Source organism: Rana temporaria, chromosome 6 (assembly GCF_905171775.1).
Source record: "Rana temporaria chromosome 6, aRanTem1.1, whole genome shotgun sequence".
Classification (NCBI taxonomy): Eukaryota; Metazoa; Chordata; class Amphibia; order Anura; family Ranidae; genus Rana; species Rana temporaria.
Window position 1 is genome coordinate 178,530,960 of NC_053494.1, and position 17,567 is coordinate 178,548,526.

A 17,567-nucleotide genomic window follows, 5' to 3' on the forward strand; every position below is an offset into this window, starting at 1 on the left:
CTGTCCTGGAAGACTACTGGAAAAAGAGCAAATCGATAAGACCGGTTTTTCTAAGACATCTTGCAGGACAGCCCCAGGATGAAGAGAAAGAATTTACCAGTCTAGAGGGGAGGGTAGTACCGCCTGAAGGACTTTTCTACCAAAAGCTTGCTTTAGAGCCGGTTCACACAGGGGCAACACGACTCTGGCCGCGACTTTGCAAGGCGACCTGGACAAAACCTGAGCTTGCACCACAGCGCGACTTGGGGCGACTTCAAGTCGTCTCCAGGACAGACAACTTTCCAGTGGCCAATCAAACAATCAGCTCTGTGGGAGGGAGGGGTTTGCCTGAGAAAACAAATTTTCCTGTATTGTTGCAGTTAAGACAGTGATCCGACTTTGGAGGAGACTGAAATGAATGGGTACAAGTCGCCTAGAAGTCGGATTGAAGTAGTACAGGAACCTTTTCAGAAGTCGGAGCGACTTCAGTAGTGTACATTAAGACGACTCCATTCACTTGCATTGATTTTCTCAACATTGCGACTTGGGGCATCTTCAAGTCGGATCCCAAGTCACCCCTGTGTGAACCGGCTCTTATGAAAGTGGAGAATTTGGTCCACATAACCATTTTACAAATCTGCTCTGCAGTGGCACCAGCGCTCTCTGCCCAGGATGTAGACAAAATCCTTGCTGAATGTGCAATAACAAACACAGGAAACAGTAAACTCTGTTATACTACTCGTACCTACAGGTAAGCCTACAATAAAGTTTACCCGTAGGCACTGTGAATATCTCCTAAACTTGCGTCTGATGGTCTGACTTACAGTGCCAGACCTTTAGAGCCTGTGCCGGAAATGGCGGTTCCTGTGCACATGCATTGGAGTGAACGGGCGCTGCTGGAAGGACTTCATTCTACTGTAAACATTTCATAATGTGCTAGTATGTAGTGCATACTAGCACATTATGCAGTTTTCTTGCAGGTGTTTATTTTTTTAATTCTTCAGCGGTTTACAACCACTTTGACCATGACAGGCCTCATCTAAATTGGGGCAATTATTCCTCAGATGTGTGAAATCCTCATCAAGAGGAAAAAAGTCTCTTGGAAAAAAAAATAGGATTTTTTGTACTCACCGTAAAATCCTTTTCTCTGACGTCCATGGACGGACACAGCTCCTTAAGTCTTGACAAGTGGGTTATGTTCCCTGTTTACAGGAGAGGACTAGGCAGAAACATGTTAAATGGTTAAATACATGTTAAATTAACAGAGTTGAACAGCCCCCCCCAGGGGGCGGTCCCTCCAGACATAACCCTCCTCACTGCAGCATGCAGCCTCAGTTCGTAACAAGCAGTACAAACCTAAAAAGGAGGGGTGGGAGCTGTGTCCGTCCATGGACGTCAGAGAAAAGGATTTTACGGTGAGTACAAAAAATCCTATTTTCTCTTATCGTCCATGGACGGACACAGCTCCTTAAGTCTTGACAAGTGGGACGTCCCCAAGCAGTGTCAAAACGAGGGGTGGGAAATACATCAGTAAAACCAATTTTAACTTCACCCCAAAACAAGCAGAGCTCCTCAAACGGAGGAGATGCAACTTCAAACGGGCCGCCTGCAAACGCTAGCGGGTGAAAGCATCATAAGATGCACTCACAGCAACCAGGACATTTTGAAAAACAAAAACGTGAACGGACGACCAAGTCGCCGCCCTGCACACCTGTGACACCGACGTATGAAGTCGGAAAAAACCCCGGAAGCACCAGGTGCCCTGGTCGAAAGTGCTGCGACCGAAAAAAGGGGGGCCTGCCCCCTAAGAGCATAGGCCTGTATGACGGTCTGTCAGATCCACCGAGACAGGGTGGTCGACGAGACCGCCAGGCCCTTTGTGGGCCAGACACTGACACAAAAGAGGGTCAGATCTCCAAAACGGAGCCGTAGCAGGTAGATACACCCGCAAAGCGCGTACCACGCCTGAAGTATGAAAAGCAACCTCCGCAGGATGCGCCGGCCGAGGACAAAAAGGACGGACGGAACAATGCCCCTATTCAGGCGAAAGTCCGAGACCACCTTCGGAAGAAGGGAAGGTCGCGGGCGCACCACCACCTAATCCTTATGGAGGATCAAGCATGGCGGCTTGCAAGACAAGCCCGCCAGCTCAGAGACCCCTCTAAGGGAAGGGAAGAAAAGGGCCACCTTTCGAGATAGTGTTAAGAGAAAATCTCTCTGAAGTTTCCAAAGGGAAAGCTCCTGAGGAACCAGGAGCACCAGAGTCAAAACTCATTGGGGAAGAGGGGAGCACAAAGAGGTACCCACCAGGGAACGGGCCCCAAAGGGCCACTGAAAGAACACAGCCAAGGCTGAACTCTGCTCCCAAACGGTGCTTAAAAGTAATTTGAGATCCACACCAAGCTGTAAAAAAAACAGCAGGACCCTGGCCATCGAATACGTCCGTGGACGTCACTTCATCTCTTCGCACCAAGAGATGTAGGTCTGCCAGGTGTGACTGTAGATTCTCCTGGAAGAAGACTACCATGCCCTCAACATGGTTGAGATGACCGAGTCAGACAGACCCCGGTCTCTTAAAGTCTGGCTACCAATAGCCATATTGAGTAAGTTAGTGACTATACAACAGAAGGAAGTATGGAACCTCGAGACAGAAGGACCTCTCGCCCTGGCGACGGCCAGGGTACCTCCGTTATGAAGCGCCTGAAAACGGCGTACCAAGGACGCCAATGTCAATCTGGAGTGATTAGGAACATCGGGATCCCCTCAGCCTCCACTCTATGGAGCACCTGAGGAAGCAACACAAATGGAGGAACGGTATAAGGCCGCTGAAACAGACCCCCACAGGGCCACCAGCGCAACTTACGCGTCAGTACCAGAGCACTAGACCTGGTCACTACTTCGACACCCTTGTGGTGGAGACGAGCGGCCAGGAGATCCACAAGTGAAAAAAAAAAAAAAAAAACCAAGGCGAGCCCGAGCCGTGTAACGACACAGATCTTCCTGGGCTTGAACCCAGAGGCAACTGCCTGCAGGGCAGGCAGTCTACCGCTGAGGCATAATATCGCCTGCCCTGTCAGACTCACTTCCTGCGAAGGGAGCCGAAACACCCCCGGGCACAGAAAACCAGTCACCCTGGTCCAGCATCAGGTGACTCCAGTAGTCCGCCTGCTGGCATACCCATGGTAGACCGAAGCCACGGTCATGGCGTTGTTGTCTAGTACCTTGCAACCGCCTCGAACACGAGGAGAATCAAAGCCTGATCATGGGACAAAGAACGGTAGACAGGGTCCACAGCACCCAGGCGGCCTCCCCCCTAGGTACTAACCAGGCCCGACCCTGGGTAGCCACCAAGATCAGAAGAGAGCAGGCACATTCAGGATGTTGTGGCCCGTAGGTCCATGCAAATCCAGCGACTCTGGGCCGACTGGACCCCCCCCAGGGGTCCCCACAATCCGTGAGGCCTGCATCCGTCGTAAACAACGACCACTGGAAGGAAGGAACAACTTCCCGGGCCGAAGATCCAGGGATCTCCGTCCCAACTCATCAGACTCCGACTAAGTGGCGCACCTGAATCTGCCGATTACAGAGACAAGAAATTTCTTACCACCTGGACAGTATTTCCTGGAAAGCCCAAGTGTGGAACTGGGCATACAGTACCGCCTCGAAGAAGGCTACCCACAGGTCCCGGACCAGCATGCACCCGGAGAGAAGACCGATAGCGTGATGCCAATACCCTCACTGCAGGGGAAGAAGGACCTTCGCTCCCTTTGAGTCGGACTCAGGACCGGCTCCAAATGTTTAGCACCCACCCGAGACTTCGGGGGGTCTGAATGGCTATAAACAGCTCCATTAGGTCTGAGACAGAAGCTGCCCTCAGAAGAAGGTCGTTCAAGAAGCCCACTAGGCAAAACCTCACTGTCCCAACAAAGTTAGGATAATTGCGAGCTCCTAGGTGAAAACCCTCAGTGCCAACGCCAGATCAAGAGGGAGGGCCACAGACTGACAGAAGCCCTCCCCATCATGGAGCACAGAAAATTCTGTGACATATGCAAAACGGGACAAGTCCCACACTGTTCTCAGGCAGACCAACAAGCCGGGCGAGGAATAAACAAGAAAAGAACTCCAAGGCCGAGAAGCGGTATTCTGAGCATCCCAATGGCAATCCCATTGACTGGGAAGCACTGGCTGCAACAGACGCAGCTTCTATGGTGACACAACTTGGATGTGTTTGAGCCTATGGGACACCTGCCTTAGACCGGCCGGACGAGTCACAAGCGATCAACAATGCACAGATATTCCAAACTGCCCTCACATCTTGTTCTATGGATAGGCGTAAACCCTATCTAGGACTCTGAAGAGACCACCTCGCAGACCCATCAGTCAGAGAGCAGGGAGATTCACTGAATTGTGAACCTGTAAGCCGTCCCCCCCACCTAGAGCAGGGAGGGAAGACGACTGCATAGGGCGTTTACGCACCCAGGGACAATTTAGTCCCCCAGCTGAGCCCTTGTCGGCCCCGTAATAATACATACACAAAGTTTGTATGTATATTATGGAAGTGTATGCACACATGTCTTTGGAGGGTGGGAGGAAACCGGAGTACCCGGAGGAAACCCACGCAGACACAGAGAGCGACAAAGTAAGCTCCAGCTAGATTGGTGTCAGTGTCCGGAATTCGGACCGATGACTCTTGCTGACAAGTAATGAAATTAACCACTACACCACCGCGTACCATCTCTGAAACAGAAGCCCTGGATAACAAGGGCGCAGCATTCAAAGAAGCATCACAGACCTATATGAGGCCCTGGACCAACGGGTCCGCTAGCCTAATATCCTTGGTACAGAGACGGTGCTCTTCCACTGTCTGGTGCAAAATGCTCACTCAGAAATCGACTGAGACTCCAGAGTAGTAGCCACAATAGGCCGCAAGACGGACCCCAGCATGGTAAACATGACAAGGGCCAGTACCTCGGATCTTCTAACAGCCAGATCCATACAAGCGGGGACTCCCGTAATAGGGAGAGTGGTCAGCTATACATGACACCCAGAGGATCCCCTGAAAGGGCTCTCCTCAAAAGGGCACTGAACCGCCAGGCGGTGAGGGACTACCTCAGCGGCTTTTCTCATTCCGCATCTTAGAAATTATCAAAGAAGGGCAAGAAGGAGAGAACCTACACAGAGCGGTCTGATTTGTGAGATCCAAAAAAAGACCGAGCCCTCGGCGGAAACACAGCTGCACTATACAGCTTAAGAGAGTCCCTTACAGCAGTGAGAAGCGCACCCATAAATGCCTTATCCTGCTCTTTTTTTTTTTACTACCCAGGTACCTGGTCCATGGCTTCATAGCAGAAAAACAAAAGTACCCACCCCCTGAGGGTGGGACTTTAAAAGGTGACACACAAAAAAAAAAAAAAAAAAAGTGTCATATAGACCATAGAAAAAAAGATAAAAAACACATATGGTCACAAATTCAATAATATGGAGCATTCCCCAGGGGATAACAGAGGGAGGGGGCACTCTTTTAACCCCCGCCCATCCGCATTCCGCCCCCAGCCTGGCCCAAAAGTGTCCAGGGCTAACAAAGAAGTCTCTGTGGAGATCCCAGGTGCTAACACCTGCCGCTGAGCATGTTGGGGGAAGGACCAGATACTGACTCCAAATATAAAAGACATTTACATGTGTATGTAATACCTGTCTTAACATAAAAACTGACGCTCCCAGGGCCCTATACAGGGCATCTTACCCACTCGCTGCGCTGACCCGGGGAGTTAACAAATTATCCCAATATAAGTCTGTTAGCATAGCCAGGGGACTCACCTCAGGAGGAGACTGCCCAGCGCTGCCTACCGCTCTCATCACACAGCGTGTGGAGAGGAAAGAAACCATGAAGGAACTGCGGCGTCTGCAGGGACCTGTGTGCGCCGTAGATACAGCACTAGAGGTCAGGACTGCACAAAGATGGCCGCCCGCTGCACATGGCGCGGCTACGACGAAATGGCCGCCAATGGGAGTTTTCAATGTAATTGAAAACCTCCCAAAGAAATGGCGCCAGCGTCGGCCAAACGCCACATTTTAAACAGGGAAAGCCTCCTAGAGCCTTTACAGTGAAAACCCCCACAGGAAAAACCCAGTATCAGACAGTAAAAGGTGCCAGATAACACAGCCCTCTCAGGAAAGCCCCCCCCCCCCCCGGACAGCGTGCCTTAGCAATGCAGCAAGGGAACGGAGCAGGGAAGGGAGGAGTGCTCCTCCACTGTCAGAGCACCTCCGAACCCCAGGAATGCCCAGCCGTACCAACCCACCGAAGTAGGAGGGACTGTACTTACACGTCCGAGCGAGGACTCGCTGACGCATTCCTGACAGACATACAACCGCAATGGAGGTAGCTGTCGGCCCGGTCCACTGTGAGTGAGGCAACACCACAGCCCAGTCATATGTGGACCTCGGAGCAAAGCTCACGGCCACCTCAGGAGTCATGAGGTACGGCGTGGCAGACCAAGCCTCTTTGCATAGGTGTGTCCACGCTTGCTGGTCGGACTGAGTAGACTACAAGGATCTATAATATCCAGCCTGTCACTCAGCCGACAGTTGAAAGAAGATTCTTCAAGAAAAAGTGAAAATAAAATAAAATAAGATAGAATAAAATAAAATTTCTCCTCAGGGCGCTGGGCCCAAAGGGAGCCATACGTCCTTCTCCTTTGCTAGGCAGAACGAAACTGAGGCTGCATGCTGCAGTGAGGAGGGTTATGTCTGGAGGGACCGCCCCCTGGGCGGGGCTGTTCAACTCTGTTAATTTAACATGTATTTAACCATTTAACATGTTTCTGCCTAGTCCTCTCCTGTAAACAGGGAACATAACCCACTTGTCAAGACTTAAGGAGCTGTGTCCGTCCATGGACGATAAGAGAAAAGTTGTTTCTGCTCAGAGTCCTCCCACTCCAACATTTCTTATGGAGACCCTGATGCATGATGTCATGTTTTGAGAGCTGCACTTTTACCTCTTCGATTTCCAAAGTGTCATATTTATATATGGCATTCAACAAATCATCCACATCCTCCAGGGGGAATTAGTATCTGGATCCTCTGGCGGGATCTTCATCCTTTGAATCACCATCAGCACATAACTCAGATTGAGAGGCAGAGAAAGCTCATCCATCCTTTTCAGCCCCTTTGCCATGCATTAGACTATCACCATGTGGAGAGGTCTCAACTGAAGATGGTCAAGGCAACACTGGAATGTGTACTGGAGGCACAGACGCTTTCCCAGACTTGTTCATTCCCCGACTTAGTTGGGGTAGGCGGTACACTTTGGTGGGGGTGGGTCAGCCACGCCCTGTGACCTTTGGGAACCCGCCTTCTGACCTTTGGGGGAGGTCCCTGTTCCAATTCCTGAGTCCTAGCCATATTCTTCAATGGGAAACCCTAACCCCTAAACCCCAATATGCTCCATGGGGACACTGATGGGAACACCTGCTCCCTGAGGACACCTGCTCCCTGAGGACACTGATGGGGACACCTGCTCCCTGAGGACACTCCAATAGGGACACCTGATGTAAGGGGTACTCTAATGGGGACACCTGATCTATGGTGGCATGCTAATAGGGACACCTGATGTAAGAGGAACTGTGATGGGGACACCTGATCTATGGAGGCACCCTGATGGGGTCATCTGATGTAAAAGGGGTACTCTAAAAATGAATGCAAATAAAGTGTATGCCACATGGGGGTGGGTGTTGCACTGTGGAGGGGATGACAGGAGGATGGTTGGGGATGGGGGGCACCAAAATGCACCTTCGCCCGAGTAGACAAAAATCCCTGCACCGGGCCCTGCAAGGGTGCCAACATATTCTGGTATTTTGTACAGTAAGTGAACCAGGGGCACAAACTGTCTCTAAACATTGTTTTCGCTTTAGGATAAAGAGGGCGCAAGTTCTTCCATCTGACTCATGAAATTAACTTTAGGGAACCACAACCCCATAGGCACCTGCCAAAGCGGACAGACTCAGAAATGCGTAGCAGTCCTCCCCTTTCCATTACATGTTAATGGGTCTGAAGCAAGGTGCATGAGTGGCGGCTGGGATGCCACTTGGCTTCCATCCATCTGATGGGCTTGATTTCTTCTGTGCATTACACAGGGATTCAATGTTTCCATCTACGAGACAGCATCTCCCCTCCTGTCCTTAAGCTGCACATCAGCTTTCCCTAATGCAAGGGTGCCATTTTCTTTGCTATTTTACACACTCTGATCCTGCGCACTTGGTTTTCTTTCTTTCGCTTCTCTCTGTTCATGCAGCGCAGTGTCCATGAAGTGATATGTCCTGGATCCTTGATGGGAGCTGAGGGTCTCTGTTGGATTAACCCCTTCAACCAAGTATTCTGGATCTTTCTTCACTAAACATTTGGAGCGCTGGGCTTTTCTATACACGGTGGTGTACAGAAAGTGTGTTATATTGTATTGTCAGCAGTTGGGTTTGTCTTATTACTTTTTTCTCAACTTCTCACAATATGCATAGATACTGGGTTTAAAATAATTATGGTCCTTATGTACAACACAATGCTTTCCTGCTCCATCTCTGTTGGTGCAAGTTTCCTCCTTAACGGATCTGAGAGTAAAATGTGTTGGCTGTGTGATACATATCAGCTCTCCTGGCTAATGGAATAGGATATACAGTAATCAGATCATTGTTCTATGAAAAGAACAGACAACTACTAATGAATGATGAATATTATGGTATCCAACACTTCCAGGTGTGCCACATTGCCCACTGCGTGATGTCGTTTTTTGCCTTCCTCTGGATCAAGGGTGGGGATAGAATTGGGTATATCGGATTGTATGGTTGAACTAGATGGACTTGTGTCTTTTTTCACCCTGACTATGATGGAAACTAACTATGATAGTTCCATCAGCTACTGTGTCCTGTAGTGATGTAGTGACCGATGTGTGGAACTAAAGTGCACAAGAGAATACACTGCATCTGTCACACTTGTACGAGCTGGATAGTAGCAGCAGCTGCAAATCATCACAAAAGAAAATACGTTTGTAATCACAGGTTAGTCATCCCTTACGGGCTGCAGATTCTTATTTTTCTTTTTTTAAGGTAGAAACTGAGTTTCTTTAATAACCCAACTCTCTATAGCTAAATAGTTCTAAAGGCCAAGAATACTGCAATCTGTGAAAATTTAGATCATCACTCAACCACTTATCTAGATGAAATGTAATGGAATAAAAAAAAAATCATCAAATAACTCAAAAAAAGTAGCATTGTATATTGCGCTTTAGTCACCTTGTTGTAGTTCTTTGCCAGCTCCAACATTTCTTTTACCACGGTCTCATTGAGTTTACAATGCTCACTGTAATTCTGAAGTGTCAGACCCTCCATCCAACTCTTCTTGTGTAAATTCAACAGCATCTGCAATATAAAAATGATGCATCATCCATCCACACAAATGAAATACTAATTTTCTAGAAAACAGACATAAGTTAGCTTAATAAAGTCCCAGGTATGTCATATTGATTAACTTATTTAGAAGAGGGCAAAAAAATATCATCAGAAGATGACATACTGCAGAAGTGAGGTAGATTACTGAAGTGTTGAGGAAACAGGAAATAACGGATGGCACGGCCATCTACCCTGACAGCCAGGACTTCCAGCACACTAAAGATAACATGCTTTTATTTCTTACAGGGCGACTCCAGTCAAATAGCAGAAAATGCCATCTACTAAGTGAGCTGCTCATTCTCTTCTGATGTACCCAACTCTGCTGTGATATGCCCGAGGGCATGAAGAGAACTATAAAAAGAAGACTCCACTGTTCTGCTTTTTGGAAAAAAAGTAAATTGCCCACGTTAATCTGGTTCCAACAGTAAGCCCATCTCTGCCTTCTTACCTACCAGCATACAGAAGAGGAGGAACTTCTCCTGCAAGGCTGAATTTTGTTTTCAGGTGCTGAGTAAAAACTCGATGACAGACAGGCTAATGGCTACACCATCTGTGGTCCACAGGAATATAAGGAGTTGAACCACGACAGCCTCTGTGCCGACTTCCAGATTGAGTTAGGCAGCATGTCATTCAATCAGAAGGTAATGCAGCAGCTATTAGAATCTATGGGGGGGGGGGGGGGGGGGGACAACACCACCAGGGGAAGGCAAATATTGCAATAAAAGTTTGGTTTCTTTAACAGGGGTTGGGGGAAATTAAAAATGCATTAAATTTAGAACCTCCTGGAGATGGGCTTTAAAGCGAAGCGGTCAGTGGTTTTTACACTTCAAAAGTAAAATCCCTGCCCAATAGGAGGCACAACACGCGGTCTGCTTTTTTCTAAAGCCTTGTACACACAGGCCGAATGTCTTGGCAGCATCGGTCGATTCAATAGAAACTGGCCAACATTCGGCCCTCGTGTATGGCAGTTGGGCCGACGACTGGCTTCCATCAAAGAGTCTTGACCGGAAAAGGACTGCCGATCAGCTCCCGATGTCAATGGATGAGAGCGCTTACCGGAGTGTTCTGGCAGGCCTGTCAGAACACAATAACACAGCAGGAGAGATCACTGTACTGACATCAGCTAGTTAGTACTATTGGAACAGCACAGTGGTGTAGTGGTTAGCACTTTCACCTAAAGGGGTCATTGGCTCAAATCCTGACCATAACACCATCTGCCTGGAGTTTGCATGTTCTCCCTGTGCCTGCGTGGGTTTCCTCCAGGTACTCCCGTTTTCTCCCACACTCTAAATACATGCTGGTAGGTTAATCGGATCCTGTCTAAATTGGCCCTAGTATATGTATGAATGCTTGTTAGGGACCTTAGGTTGTAAGCTCCTTGAGGGTAGGGACTGATGTGAATGAACAATGTATATGTAAAGCACTGCGTAAATTGATTGGGCCATACAAGCACCTGAAATAATAAAATATTAATAAATAGTACAGCGACGACTCCTTAAAAAAAAAAAAAAAAAAGCTTCTAGTATTAAAATAACATCAGAAATTTGAAGAGTTTCAGGACACGAGGAAGACAAACAGTGAACACATAAAGGTGACATCTAGAAGAGAAAGCTTACTTTCTGTTCCAGTTCATTCTTTCTGTAGTTGATTGTTATAGAGTAGTAATGTCTGTTCAGACCATGAATTAATGCCTGGAAAAAGAAAAAAACATTAATTAAAACAAAAGAATTACAAGTAAATGTAGGTCTTTGAATGTTATACTATACAATATATCTTGCAATGCAACTTATGACCTTTACATTGTCTAACACTACAATACACTTGCACTAACAGCAAGCCATGAGACCAAATGGACCATCTTATAGGTACTGCAAACCTTAAGGCCACGTACACACGGTCGGACAAAACCGATGAGAATGTTCACCGCTGAAGTGGCCTGATGTGTGTACACACCATCAGTTCAAAATCCGATCGGGTCAGAACGCGGTGACGTAAAACACACGACGTGCTGAAAAAAAAACTAAGTTCAATGCTTCCAAGCATGAGTCGACTTGATTCTGAGCATGCGCGGGTTTTGAACCGATGCTTTTCTGTACTAACCACCGGTTTGGTCCGATCGGGCAGCGGTCCATCGGTTCGGTTTTGAAGCATGTTTTAAAATTTTGGACCGAAGGAAAACAAACCGATGGGCTATACACACGGTCGGTTTGGTCCGATGAAACTGAACTTCGGTTCATTCTCATCGGTTTTGTCCGACCGTGTGCCTTAGGCTCCTTCCACAGGTGCAAACCATTTGTTTTTCATCCATCTCTTAATGGATGAAAAGCAGACAAAGAATCTATAAAAAAAAAAAAAAAAGGAGGATGTAAACGGTTGATCATCGGTTTACATCCAACATCTGTTCTTTAAAACGGATCAAAGCCCTATTTTTTTGCTCCTTTTCAAAAAATGGAAGGGATGAAAAACTGATGTGTATAAAAAAAAAAAAAAAAGACCAATAGTCTTTTTTTTTAAATGCAAAAACAAAGTAAAAAAAATCCTCCGGTACTCAAGTGGTTAGGGACTCTAGTTGGCGGATGTAAAGAACGGATAAAAAACGATCAGTTTTTTCCTCAAAATTTTTTTTTTTTAAACTTGACTGAACTGAATTTCTGTGAAGAAAAGGGAAGTCTTTCACTAAGCCATAACAATAAAAAAAAATAAAAAAAAATAAGACAGACTTTGAAATTGCTATACAAATAGGAACTGTCTTGTGGTCATCCTTTTGATTTGACATTCGTTTTACGGACTCATTTATATCATAAATTAAATTTTCCACAAGGTGAGCCAACGATGGGGGAACCAAACAGATGAAATTAGGTTGATGAAAACAGTGTAGTATTTCCACTGCATTTCACACCTAAGCTATACTCCAGAGTGGAGTGGCACTTTAACCTATCCTCCAAAACAATTCCTAATTAATTGCATACATCTACTACAAAACAAATCCCAATTAATTGCACACACAGACATCACAAAGTAGCAAACACGCCTTCTTTTTGTTCAAAAAGAAATCGCTGGAATAAAAAATAAAAAAAAGAAAGAAGGAGAGAAGAGAGAAAACATGGATCGAATGACTTCATATCAGTTCTATAAAAGAACTATAGGCATCTCTGAGAAACAACAATTAGCACAACTAAGAAATGAAGCTAATTATTTGAATGTGGCAGAGGCAGATTGTTATGTTCAATTAGTAAAAACCTTAGGCAGAGTTGGACACGTTGGCCCTCGGGCTGAAGCGCAAAGGTCCTTAACCCATTTAAATAAATAATGAAGGAAGGAGATGTTTATGCTGAAGGTCATCAAATGTTGGCTAAAGGGTCCAGAGTGCTCAATTCTCTGGGAACTTGCATGTATGGACTTGTCCAAGCCCAGTCACAAACAACAAAAATAAAAAAAAGCACAAGAGATTTTTATGCTCATTAGGACCAGTGTTGATTTCTTACTAGGTATTATTGACTTTTTATAGAAAGCACAGCTTGACTTTCAGCCTATGTCTGTTTTATTTGTGGTTTGAAGAGGGGGAAAAAAAGTGATTAAAAAGACTGTTAAAAAAAAAAAAAAGAAAAAAAAAAAAAGAAAATCAAAGGGGCACAACTGGTGTTGGCGATAATATCTGTAAGAACAAACCACAAACAAGACTGATTAAGCCACAAGTCCCAAGACAGTGTGTCCAACTACAACAAAGCAGGTCTAGAATTTCAGCTTCACAGAGGAAGCTACACCTCCGCCTCAGAGATCAGGTTTTAAAGATAATCCAACAGCAACTGCTTACATTACTAATCAAGTGAGTAAAAGCAAAGGTTTGCTGCGATATTCAACGTTTAGGTTGGTAATATTTTTCATAGAAAATAAATGAAACAAAGGCAGCACAATATTCAAATAATTAGCATTTTGAAAATATGTACATTGATCGGTATTTTGGTCCAAGGCTTGGAAAGGCGTTGACCTTTTTTATTAATTTAAAATTTTGCATAGAGTAGGGAATACTTAAAACCCGTGTCAGATTGGGAAAAAACAAACACCTGTGTGCCACTGGGGAGATTTCCATTCCTGCAGAAACAAAAAGTGAGAAAAAGTCCCTACAAAGTGAGGGAAATCCCTTTTTCAGCAGCCCATACACTACAAACATTTTTTAAATGTTTTCAGATTTTCTAATGGTTAAAGGGGACAAATTGGCAATCGTTTTTGACTATATACACAAGAAAATTTGAAGATGGAGGAAGAAAAAGTGCTGTTTCTTATACGAGCAAATAAAATGTGATATAGCCTAGGTTCACACTGCTGCGAATTCAAAATCGCGGTAAAATGCGTGATTTTACCGCGATTTCAGCCGCAATTTAATGTAAATCGTCCCGAAATCGCAAAAAGTAGTACAGGAACTACTTTTTGAAATCGCAGATGCGGCGTCGCACTGATTAGGACAGTGCCATTGCCGACAATTGCCGCCGTTTTGAGATGCGATTTGAGATGCGATTTGACATGTCAAATCGCATCTCAAATCGTTCCAAATCGTACCCAGTGTGAACCAGGGCTAAATGTTATTCTCAGTAGGGAAAAATCGTTTGTATTTTATTTGTATACTACTGAAAGGGATTACGCAACACAAACATTTGAATTGTATACAGATGGCAAACAAATGAAAATGCCTTACTTTCAAATGAAAATTCTTATGAGTCTAAAGCCCAATACACACAGATCAGAAATAGGATTTTATGCTCACCGTAAAATCTTTCTCTGAGTTCATGGATGGACACAGCCTTAATCTTGACATAGTGGGAATAGCCCATCTTTAGGAGTGACTAGGCAGAAGTGTTAACTTCAAAGCAGAACCACCCCGCCCAGGGTGCGGTCCCACTGACTATATCCCCTTAGCCTGCACCAAGCAAATCAGTTCGTAGCAAGCAGTACAGACAAAGAGGGGTGGGTGCTGTGTCCATCCATGAACTCGGAGAAAGATTTTATGGTGAGCATAAAATCCTATTTTTGCTTTCGTTCATGGCCTTAATCTTGACATAGTGGGACATCCCAAAGCAGTGTCAAAATGAGGGGTGGGAAGCATAAAATTAAACTTCACCCCAAACAAAACAGAGCTCCTCAACTGAGTTGTAACTCTAAACAGCCACCTGCAAAACTTCTGCGGCCGAAGATGCACTCACATCAACTTGTAAAGTTTAGTGAAAGTGTGACCGGGCGACCAGGTCGCCGCCTTACACACCTGGGAAACAGACACTAGATGTCAGAAACCCCCAAGAGGCACCATTGCCCTAGTCGAATGCATCGTGATAGGGAGGCGCCCGACCCTTTATGGCGTAAGCCTCATCAGGATCTGTCGGGTCCACCTCGAAATAGTGGCCGATGAGACCACTGAGCCCTTCTTGGGACCAGCAACCGAAACAAACAGTGAGTCTGAACTCCAGAACGGAGCCGTAACAAACAAGTATCTTCTTGGAGCTCAGACAGCATCCGAGGAATGCCACGTCGTCTCCTTAGAATTCGACGGCTGAGGACACAAGTATGGCAGTACAATGTCTTCCTTGAGATGGAAGGTCGAAATGACCTTAGGAAGAAAAAAGGCTGCGGATGCAGCACCACCTTATCATTGACTGTAAGGCAGGATGACCTATGGGATCTTGCGACAGCAGGTCCTCTCGTATCGGTAGACGCCAAGGTGTGTCTGCTTTTCAAATCCCCACGGAGGTAGTGGAGGATGAACCGGAGGGGCCACATGCCGAACCCCCTGTACAAATGTTCTTACTAGAGAGAGTCGCCAGGGGTAGCTGAAAGAAAACAGCCAGGGCAGATATCTGCCCCTTAATCATGCTTAAGCAAGCTTTTTGGTCCACCCCGCGCTGTAAGAACAGCAGGACTCTGGACACTATATGAGCCCGAGGATTCCACTTAATTTCCTTGCAAAGGGCTAAGTAAGCTCTCCAAGTGCGATAATAAATCCTCCTAGAGGATAACTTCCTAGCCTTCCTCATGGTAGGAATCACAGAATCCAACAGGTCCCGGTCTCTTAGTACCTGGCTTTCAATAGCCATGCCTTTAAGCCAGCGACTGTAAAGCAGGATGCAGTATGGGACCTTGTGACAGCAGGTCCTCTCAGCAGTAGACGCCAAGGGACGTCTGCTACTAGCCGCACTAGATCAGCGTACCAATGACGCCGAGGCCAATCCGGAGCAATTAGGATCATAGGAATCCTTTCTGCCTCCACTCTGCGCAGCAGAAGAGGCAGGAGCTTTAGAGGAGGGAAAGCATAGATTAGCCGGTACTGACTCCACCGCACCACTAACGCATTTGTCGCGTCCGCCCATGGGTCACTTGACCTGGCCACAAACCTCAATACCTTGCGATTGAGTCGAGACGCCAGGAGATCTACGTCTGGCGTGCCCCATCTTGGGCAAAGGAGCAGAAACACCTCCGGGTGCAGAGACCATTCTCCTTGGTCCAGCATCTAGCGACACAGGTAGTCTGCCTGCCAGTCTTCCAAACCTGGAATGTATAATGGCCGACAGTGCCGGTATGCTCCTTTCTGCCCACCTAAGGATGTGAGTGACTTCTGACGCTGCAACCGAGCTAGTTGTTCCTCCTTGATGGTTGACATATGCCCCCGCTGTGGCATTGACTGACTGGATCCTGACTAGACACCCTCGTAGCATCTGAAACCATGTGGAGAGGCACAGTCTGATCGCCCGAAGCTCCGGGACCTTGATCAGCAAATGAGAATCCTCTGGAGACCAGCGACCCTGGGTCGACTGAACCCCCCAGACTCCCCCACCGGTAAGGCTGGCGTCCGTCGTGACGTGATGACTATCCAGTGAAAGGAAGGAACGACTTTCCGGACAGAAGTGCTGGTGAGGTCAGCCACCAACAAGGGAGGCTCTGACCAAGTGGCTCACCCTGATTAGATAATCCAGGGACGATGGGCGCTTGTCCCATCTGGACAGAATTTCCTTCTGTAGCACTCGTGCAAGAGGCCACCATGAGGCCCAGGACTCGCATGCAAAAGCGGAGCGACGACCCTTCTGGTATGTCAACCACCACACCGCAGCCTGAAGGGTCTGCAACTTTTCCACAGGGAAGCAAACCTTTGCCCCTCTGAGGAGTCCAGAATCAATCCCAGATATACTAGGCGTTGAGTCGTTACCATTACTGACTTCTGAATGTTCAGTAGCCACCCAAGTTTTTGAGGATCTGATGTTATAGACACACTCGCCTCTAATCCTGAGGCTGAAGCGGCCCTCAGAAGCAGGTCGTCCAAGTAGCCCACGACAGTGATGCCACGTTGTCTTAGTAGGGCGAGAATTGGGGCAAGCACCTTGGTGAACACCCTTGGTGCCGATGCCAGGTCAAAGGGGAGAGACATAATTAATAGTGGTCTTCCCCCGACCGCAAAGCGCAGAAGTCTGATGCTTTGTGCATATGGGGACATGTAAATAGGCATCCCTGATGTCCAAAGATGCCAGAAAGTCCCCCAGCTGGAGGACAGTGACGACAGAGCGAATCGATTCCATCCAGAATCATGTACCTTCATGAAGCAATTGAAGGCCCCGAGGTCCAGAATTGGGCAAACGCCCTCTTTCTATGGTACTATGAACAGATTGGAGTAAAATCCCTAAAAACCGATCCTGTACTGGGACAGGAATAACCACCCAGCGTTTCAGCAGGTCTTGAACTGCCCCAAAAGGGCTTCCTGACGAGTCGGTTGTAGCTGGCAGCTGGAGGGAAAAAAAATCTGTTTGGTGGGCAAGATAGAAGTTCTATCTTGTACCTTGAAGACACTACTTTGCAAACCCACCGGTCGGGGACCTGAGATGTTCACCGGGTCGCAAATTCGCGAAGACGTCCCCCAACTTAGAGATGGGTGGGGGCAAACCTTCATGCGGACGTAGCTTTGTCTGCAGGTTTGTTAAGTTTGCGAAACCAGGGACGTCTCAGTCCCTGAGCAGGCGCTTTATCGGCCTGTGGTCTGTTACCCGCCATACTGGGCGAACGAAAAAAAACGCTTGTGTGCGGTAAAGGGCCCTTGCCTATGGCGAGGCTCCTTCCCCCTTTTTGGACTGTGGGAGCAGTGTACTCTACCTCCTGTCGCCCTTAAAGGGCAAG

General features: G+C 47.1%; 1 protein-coding gene across 2 annotated transcripts in view; it reads right to left on the reverse strand.

The window, feature by feature from the left end:
- The window catches only part of PSMD14 (proteasome 26S subunit, non-ATPase 14), a 126,116-nt gene that overhangs the window by 8,605 nt on the left and 99,944 nt on the right, over window positions 1–17,567 (reverse strand). For both annotated transcript variants that reach the window (XM_040357873.1, XM_040357872.1), the window contains 2 exons: window positions 11,036–11,110; window positions 9,264–9,389 (listed from right to left, as the gene is read on the reverse strand). In XM_040357873.1, coding sequence (XP_040213807.1) covers window positions 9,264–9,389; window positions 11,036–11,110 — 201 coding nt within the window. The remainder of the gene's footprint in view (window positions 1–9,263; window positions 9,390–11,035; window positions 11,111–17,567) is intronic.